Below are 9,170 nucleotides of genomic sequence, written 5' to 3'. Positions count from 1 at the left end.
GAATTATTCCGAATAATTTCATAATGCCCAGCACTCTTTTAATTACAGATATTTATTTCATCAGACGAAAATTAAGCAGGTAATTAAGAGAAATGCTTCGCTTTACACTTGTCTTATTTGAGCTAATTTCTTCCGGTTGTCAACGGGTAGAAATCAAAACAAAGCATACTTTCTTGAAACGTGCCGTTTGCGGCGCTCCACTTTCTCTCGCGCGCGTCTTTTTTTTTAATGACACTCATTAGGATCATTTATAATGGTCAACGACCGCGTACACGACGAACGGCAAATTACATTTTACATAATGTCATCCCTACTCGATGCACTCTCGCGAGGACGATGCATTCATATAAAAAGAGAGAGAGCGCGGCTGGACAATCGATTGACAGTTTGTTACTCGATACGATTTCCGAAGATGACCAAGTTTGCAGTCGTTGCGATCATCCTGCTGGCGAGCACTGCCTCTCAGTCTCAAAGGATAATTAGGGAAACACCTACACGATCCGCAGGTGAAAGATATATAACCGAACCGAATAAAATTAATTTATTAAGAAATAATAAATAATTATTACTAGATTTACATGCGACCAGATTTTAATTCTTGATTAACTCAGACCTCTTTATCTTATTTTATCACAAGATGAGAACACAACTGTCATCGGAGACATTCTGCAGAAGATCTCAAGTGGGAATTCGAATGCGAAGGATGACGCGAAGCTCGTCGAAATCATTAAGCAGGAAATCGTGAGGACCGCGGAAGAAATTAAGACGCCCACGGGATCGATCGAGGCAGCCGCTAAAAAAGCGCAGAAATTGGTATCCGAATTGACCTCGGCGTACACAAACGCTATTTACAAATCCAAATCTCCTGAGGATGGTCGAGAGAATTTTACACGCTTCCAGAACACCGTCCAGACGATCGTGGAATTCATAAAAAATGGTCAATTCTTAGCGTAGCCTAAAAAAACCTATTTTCTCTTCCGCTATCTATTTTAACCTGGCATATTTATTTGTTACACATACCTGTCTATCGTCAACATCACAAATGTAGAAAATCGATAAATATAATTGTGAGTTAATCATGCAAACTACACACTGTCTATCCTTTCGCTTTTAAGCACGTGACTTATGATAATTATATTAAGGCCGATATTCATAATTGATTCTTATATTTGAGGCTCTTTTAAGTACAGTCTTAAGATGTCATAAGCCAATCAGAGGGCCGTATTAGCATCTTGAGAAATTACTTAAGACGGTCTTAAAATAAGAACCGACTATGAATACCGGCCTTAGATTAGGTAATAAGCATCGATATATAAACGCGAATATTTATAAATGCGACAAAATTATTTATTCCGTGGACAATAGAAAGAAAAATAATTTTTAATTTATACCGCGAGCCCTTCGGCGATCGTTTGTATTATTTTGCTGGCAAGACGAGCGCGAGCGGCGGTAACGCAGAATTATTCTTGCTGACGTACGACTCAGAGGCAGACGATCCATTGTAAAAGCGGCGGTGGGCTCATAATCTGGCGATGTAGGATCTCTCCAACCCGTGGGGCTGACCGGAACTGCGCCTATGCTCTTTCGCCGGAAGCGCCGCTGCCACATGTAGTAATATAAATTATAATGCCTTTACGGTTTTTCCTTTTGTAGATTTGCATTTAAAACACCGGAATGGCATTGTCGTCGAAATCGCCGAACGCAATTTTCATGGAAATAAGAAAGCTATCTCTCTGTGCAGCACTCCCGCCGATACGCGATTCTCGCGACTTCCTTTCAATCCCTCTTTTTTCCCTTCTTCCTGTCGCGATGTGCGAAAAGAAGAAGATTCGCGCATCGCAAGACAGAGAATTCGATTTGCATCTAATCGTGCCAAGGCTGATCAGAGATCGCGGCTTTCACTGTTGGCACAACGAAACTCTATCTGCGAATCTATCGCGGTGATTCCTCGCCCCGTCTGCCGCTTTCGGGAGAAAGGAAACTTTCCATTCAAAGGATATACGTAATAATTGTTCGCGAAATACGCGAGTCGCGTTGCTGGCGACGAAAATAAAATCGTGACGCACGCGCGGGCGTACGAGCCGGTCGGCGGCCATCCATGAAAGTGGAAACCTGGCTCGTACGAGAGGTGGATGGATGACCTCTTTCGATTCGCATGTAGGACGCAAAGGAAAATATGCGTGAAACGTTTAATCGCGCCAGCCTCGATATTTCACTTTGTATTTGCACTCTCTTATTCGATGTGACATTTAGATCATTCCTTTCTAGCTCTTTCTTTATTTTAGATGTCTTCTCTTGCAATAACTTCAATGTATTCTTTGACAATTGTCTAGCACACTCTGTAAAATACCAGTGTAGATTTAACACCAAGCGGTGTCTATATAATTTTCACTGTGTGTTGGTGTTTATTAATATCAACATGATATTAACCTTTCGTGGTCACACCTCTTGAAAGTTCCGTAATGGTCACACCGGGATCAAAATGATCCCAACAAAGTGCATTTAATCGGTTACCGCATTCAGTTTTCGTTCTTTGAAATAAAAAAAAATTACTGAACGTACTTTAAACATCATTGTAGAACATAGAAATACAGCAGCTTTATAAAAATTTTAATGTTAACATACTTAAATATAAAAAAATTAATTATAAAAAAATCGCAGTTTTTTACTCTCTCAAAAAATCATTTTTTTTAATTTTTAGTAGTTCGCATTCCAAAAAAGTATTTATTCTAAAAAATAAAGGATCATTTTTTGAAAGAAGTGTAAAATTATTGTATAAAAAATTAAAATATTAATCAAAGATATACTAATTAAAGATATAGTCAAAATTTTTTGGGGTAAAATTGACTCCAAATGACGAAAAGTTAATATTAATACCAATATGATATGGATTTAAAACTCCTAGTGTTTACATCAACACTATTATGGTGTGGATTTAAAACCACATCATGGATTTTAAATTCACACCATGATGTTGATATAAACATCAGGGGTTTTAAATCCATATCATATTGGTGTTAACATTAATACAAACATGATGATAATTAGATCGCATGGAGTTAAACCTACACTGATATTTTTTAGAGTGCATTATCTTTATTAGCAACGCAGTGTACATCCGTGTATCTGTTCTGAAATATCTGTTGCCTACGAGTTTACACAAACTCGAAGTTCGCTATATCCTTGTTTCGTGCACCGCGTCGTCTAAAAGTATAACAGAGTGCTAGATTTTATAGAGGAGATTGATTCGAGCACGAACTTACAAGAAGCACGGATAATATAATGCCAGAACATTTTGTTTTGTTACGCGAAGGAAGATAATAAACATTGACTCGGCATCATTCTGTGTGCTACCGACTAAGATAGCTGCAACGACGAAACAATGCGGCATTGTATATCGGCAGCCTCAACCGCCAAAGCCAAGCACCGTGCTAAGTCATGAACGGCGTTACACGACACACACGCTTGTAGACTCCTGAATTTCCGGATCAACCCTCGATCGTCGTACGCTATACGGAACCCCAATCTGACCCCGTTACGGTTCGTAAACGTCCGAAAGAGCTCGTTCTTTAAACGAGAATCTCTTGTAATTGCGTAACGTTTGCGAGCGTTCTTATTTATTTATACATTGTGTCGCACATGGAATCTTTTATGCCATATCCATCTACCTCGACTTTTTATCCATCGCTATCGTCGAATAAAAATCGTACGTTTCTTAGATTTTTCGATACAAACGCGTAATGAACACGAAGTCGAGGAGAAATGCAATTCCAAGGGGACAGAAGACAAGTGCACGTGGAACTGCGTTTAACCGCGATACCGAAAGAGTTTGTTTGCTTGCTTGCTTGCGCGCGGCGGGAGCAACATTCCGCGGGGCATAACTCGAGCTGGCCTCGAGCTCACGAACGGAGACGACGGGTCACGACGCCATGTGTGCGGCCTTACCAACCACACCCACTATCTATTTATTTATGTCTACCTCACAGGCTTTTTACTCGTGCCGTCAAGCTTTCATTGCTGCGCGTGCTGCGTCGTGAACAATCGACGAACTGGGCCCCGCGGCCCCTTCGTCCGTGAAAAGTCCCCGATGACGACGACGGCGACGAACAAACCGTGGCCAAGCGTACGCGGGGACCGATCGGAAAATCTACCACCTGCGTGCCCCGCAGTTGCGTCGTACGGTACCTATAACTTCGTATCTCTACGGCATTGCAACACGTGGAATCCCCGCGGATGATTCCAAGATGCGGCCCGTATGCGGTCGCGCACGGTTCAAGTATATGCAAATGCACGCGCTTTAGGGGTTCCGCCTGGGCATGAATTCCTAGAGTTAAATAATGAAAATATTAACTAACGGAAGTCACCTAACAGACTGATTTGCCGTTGTATCAAACGAGTAAATACGATAAAAAAGAGATCGAAACATAATAAATTGTGTATATAATACTGATATATGAATATATATGTATATAATTTTAATTCTAAGCGCAGCTTTCCAATTTCATTAATTTTAAATAAATATTGTCTACTAAGAAATAAAAACCATTTTATACTATTAATAAATTCGTGTTGAAGCAAATACGATGCACGATGGCAAAAGGAGAGATGGAAACACAATTCATAAATTGTTTACATTATATCGATATATATAAATACGCATAATTTTAATTCTAAGTATACATACACCTTTTCAATTTTGTTAATTTGAAATGAATACTGTCTATTAAGAAATAAAAACCATTTTATACTAATAATAAAAATAAATTCACATACGCGTAAATTGTCACATAAAGAATATACATATATATGCATCATGCAAAAATATGAGGGGGATGGAAAAATTCTCACATTGATAAGACCTGGTCAAAGAGGTCTGTAGTTTCAGATCATCAACAAATGGTCTCCGCGTAGATATATTTCGCGCACGCGGTTTCCTCGTTTATATCTCAGGTAATGCCGCTTTGTATCTTGCGAAACGTTTATCGGACGACATCGCGTCCTCACGATCCTGCTGCTGAATACAAATATGAGATGCCTGCGGCACAATTTTTTGTTCATGACGACTCGCAGGATACGTTTTTGTCACGCGTTCTTTTTACGAGATTAAAAATATAACTTTGATACAATTTCGAATCACGTGCAACAAGATTAAAGTAACTGCGTTGGATAAGTTACATAAAGTCCATTTTAGAATTGTGTAAGCGTAGTTATAAGTGATTGCAGTTGTAAGAATTAAAGCTCTGGATATACCAAAAAGGAGCGCAAAGGTCTTCCATTTTCGAATTACTAACCATACCATATACCAATAATACTAAGCACTTATTGGACTACAGACCATTAAATCCAAAATGGTGGTCGAAATAGCCAATAGAAAAATTGTTGGCATTTCGGCTTAGATAAAAGGCTTGCACTACTTTGGTATATCTAGAGCTTTAATAAGAATTGATCAACTACGATCGAATATTCTTCTCATACTTGACAGTAACTTATCAATTCTTATACAACTACAATCATTTACAACTACGCTCAAGCAATTAAAGGTTCAGTAATATCACGGATGATTGATTTGATATTCCGGTAGTAACACGATTTGATCAAAAACAATTATTATTAAGCGCTACTGCAGGAGAGAGTTTGCGCGCGATAATAACAAAAATTATGCACTAAGCGTGCAGGATAGCCGACGATTAAAATCTTGGCAAAAACGCAGAATCTCGATGTGCAAGTTACCGTTTCTGACTGTCGGTTTCCGGCGCGTTCGTTGCGCCGAGAATCGCACATACATGGTCGCGACGAATATGAATTTCCCATCGTCGTTCTGATATATTAAACGCGCGTATAAACGTAAATCTGGTGTTCGATGAGCGGCAAACGTATTTAGAAAGCACAGAACCGGTATGGGCATATATGCCGATTTTTATCGGTTACCAAAAATAATCAGATTTCTCGCGCTCACTTTAATTCGACACCGTCATTTATCATCGGATATACGTTTCGCATTGTGACACGAAAGTTACCGTCGATATAAACGATAATACGTCGAATCTAATAGCGTTTTCCCTTGACTGCACTAATGCTCACTGAGTGTATGTTAAAGTCATTGTACACTTGTTTAATCTGAATATAAAAGTGAAAGGCGAATATTTTAAATTATGAAATGTTAAGTAAAATACATATTTTACTTAACATAATACGATAAAATGTTATGACAAAAAATATAAGACTCTTAATTTTAAAAACAATACAAAGATTATAAAGGATATAAGAGTCAATTTAACAATTCTAAGTGTAAAAAGTTAAGACATAAAAATAAAATGCAACAATAATAAAATATATTGAGAATTTTACGGTTTAACCTAATCTAACCTGTTTTTATACTTTACATTAAACATACATCTTTACATCAATTTGTGTTCGACAGCTTTAACACACATTCTAGTGCAGCCAAAATGCTATAAATTGTAAAATACACGCGAAAAGACACATGAATTTTGTATTATCATTATTGCGAGACATGTAACATTTCTCTCTTTCTCGTCTTTTAATTTTTGTAATTCGAAATCCATCTTTTTCTTCTGAATATCATTGATTTCAGGATTAAATTGACATTCGGGAGAAAACGGTCAGCTTAACGATGGTACCTTAATTATCGCCCACCCCAACGTTTTCTTGGATGTTTACCGTTACTTAAAACGGTACCTGCTATACAAATACAGCACGCCCGATGATTCGCCTCCGCCGCCGCATTAAAGTCCGCGACCGCTAATAAACGCACATTCCAGCACTTTGTGTTTGAAATAGCATCATTCGCTGCATGTTGCAACATAATCTCAACCAGACCAGAAAATCAAGAGCATGCCTATCTCTTTTGGCTCTTCGTTAAAAAATAACGACGTCGCCGCGGCTCGTAACGTACTGCACTCGATAGCACTTAGAAATAGATAGCGTTTCGCCAGCTCGCCATTTGTGTATATATTTGATATATCTTGAGAGGAAATAGTTCTTTCTTCTTTTATTTTATGTGAAATTTATTGAAAGTTATAGAAAACATAAAAATATTCAAATTTTTTTCTTTATCTCTTCGCCGAGATCTTGAAAAATGGTAAATGTAACGGATTGAGCGTTATCCAAAATTAATTTCCATATTCTTAACTTTCGCGTGTTTTTCCGATCCAGTTATGTAGTTAGTATCAGTCTTCCAAAGCGAAACAAGCTGTTAATATTAGAAATAAATAGCGTTTCGCTAGCTCACTATTTGCGTACACAAGAGACTTATTTGATACATTTTAAGGAAATATCTTTTCCTTCTTCATTTTATACAAAATTGCAGATTCAATGAAAATTATCGAATGTAAAAATGTGAACATTCCTTTATGTAGTACCTCTTCGCTGAAAAATAGTAAATGTAAAGGATTAAGTATTATCCTAAATCAGTTTTCGTATTCTTAAGTTTGACATATTCTCCCGGTCCAACTCGTTACGTAGTTGGTTTCCTGAAGCGGAACAAGCTAATATTAGAAATAGATTGTGCGTTTTGTAAACTCACCATTTGCGTATACAAAGTTTTATTTGATATATCTCAAGAAAATATCTTTTTCTTTTTTAGTTTATGCAAAATTGCAGATTGAATGAAAGTTATCGAACGTAAAAATGTGTGAACATTCTTTCCCTTGTGTAGTATTTCTTCGCTGAGATCTTAAAAAATGATAAATATAACGGATTAGCGTTATCCTAAATCAATTTCCGTATTTTTAAGTTTCACATATCCTTCCGATCCAACTCGTTATGTAGTTGGTGCTAGTCTCCTGAAGCGAAACAAGTTGCTAATATTAGAAATAGATTGTGCTTTGTCAGCTCACCATTTGTATATATAGAGTCTTATTTGATGTATCTTAAGGAAATAGTTCTTTCTTCCTTATTTTATACGAAATTGTAGAATCGTTGAAAGTTATCGAACGTAAAAATGTTCAAAGTCTTTCCTTTATGTAGTAATCTCTTCGCTGAGATCTTGAAAAATGGTAAATGTAACGGATTGAGCATTATCCTAAATCGGTTTCCGTATTCTTAAGTTTCGCGTGTCCTCCCGGTCCAGCTCGTTATATAGCCGGTGCGAGTCTCCTGAAGCGGAACAAGCTGCCCCTGGGGACGGAAATTAACAGCTACCTTCGACGAAGTGCGCGCGGTCGTGCGACTGCCTATATTTCTTTTCTCTTTCTCTCTCTCTCTCTCTCTTTCTCTCTTTTCCTACGGTAGCATCCCCCGCGATTAATTCGCGCTCGACAGCGTCTTTATATCGGTAGCTCGATCGCGTTGGAGGCGGCGGCAGTGGCGCGCGTTCGCGCACGCGGTGCGCTTTTTAAATAACTATAATGAGGGCAATTATCTTGTGCGCCGACAAGCAGAGTGTGACGAGTCGTTGTTACATATTGCGGCACGGAAGATGATCGCCCGAAGTGGATGGAAGAGGAGTCAGGGAGGAGTTAAGGAGGCGGAAGGAGGTGGTTGAGGGAGGTAGATAAGCAAGAGGGGGAGAAGGGAGAGAAGGAGGAGGAAGTGAAGGCGAAGGAGAAAGAGGAGGTAGCGCGTGGCAGGCGGACCCCCTGTCTTCCTCTCCCACCTCCTTTCCCCTTGTCCTCTTCTACCTTCGGTAGAACCCGCCACCTCTACCACCCTCGCCACCCGAGACTTTAACTACTTTCTTATTCGTTCGTTTCAGCCCGGCCTCGCAGGGGCCTCCAGACATAATGCCTCGCAGCTCCTTACGCATGCTGAACGCTAACCTGCCCCCCTCGGGCCCTCGCCACCATCCCCTTCGACTTGCCACACCGTCCCTTCTTCTGCTGCCTCCGCTGCCTCCACCAAGGCACTCGTTATATTCTTCCTCCCCTTCCTTCTCCTCGGAAGACTGTAGCCCCGAGAGGAACTGCGGGTCAGAGACTGCGAGGCATATTCAACGCAGACTCGTGGCTCGTGCCTAGATCCATTGGCGTCCGACTCTGTCGGGAATTACGCGTAGCGTGACGGCGGCAAGACGCACATGCTCCGTGGTTTCTCGAGGAAGACGAGAAAACGGACCCGAAAGTAACCGCGAGAGGAAAACCAACATATCACGATCATTTTTTAGCTTTCTATCACAAATTGGGATAAAAGATTATTTAGAATATCGTTCA

The 9,170-nt window shown here is 39.6% G+C and overlaps 1 protein-coding gene across 1 annotated transcript; it reads left to right on the top strand.

The window, feature by feature from the left end:
- The first annotated feature begins 391 nt into the window (after positions 1-391).
- LOC108731994 (uncharacterized) lies at positions 392-1,029 on the top strand. Its single transcript, XM_018462574.1, has 2 exons — positions 392-506; positions 638-1,029. The coding sequence occupies exons 1-2, from the start codon at positions 413-415 to the stop codon at positions 952-954; spliced, it is 411 nt and encodes a 136-aa protein (XP_018318076.1). The 5' UTR covers positions 392-412; the 3' UTR covers positions 955-1,029.
- Positions 1,030-9,170: the final 8,141 nt, after the last annotated feature.

The sequence above is a fragment of the Mycetomoellerius zeteki genome, unplaced genomic scaffold (assembly GCF_001594055.1).
Source record: "Mycetomoellerius zeteki isolate Tzet28-1 unplaced genomic scaffold, Tzet1.0 scaffold145, whole genome shotgun sequence".
In the NCBI taxonomy this organism is placed as follows: domain Eukaryota; kingdom Metazoa; phylum Arthropoda; class Insecta; order Hymenoptera; family Formicidae; genus Mycetomoellerius; species Mycetomoellerius zeteki.
Note: the sequence above shows the minus strand (reverse complement) of the source record. Positions and strands in the feature narration are given on the sequence as shown.

Bases quoted from the DNA above. Each gene is read 5' to 3' on its own strand.
- LOC108731994 (XM_018462574.1), top strand. From the start codon at position 413: ATGACCAAGTTTGCAGTCGTTGCGATCATCCTGCTGGCGAGCACTGCC. The intron at 507-637 runs GTGAAAGATATA...TTTTATCACAAG, and splicing joins AACACCTACACGATCCGCAG to ATGAGAACACAACTGTCATC.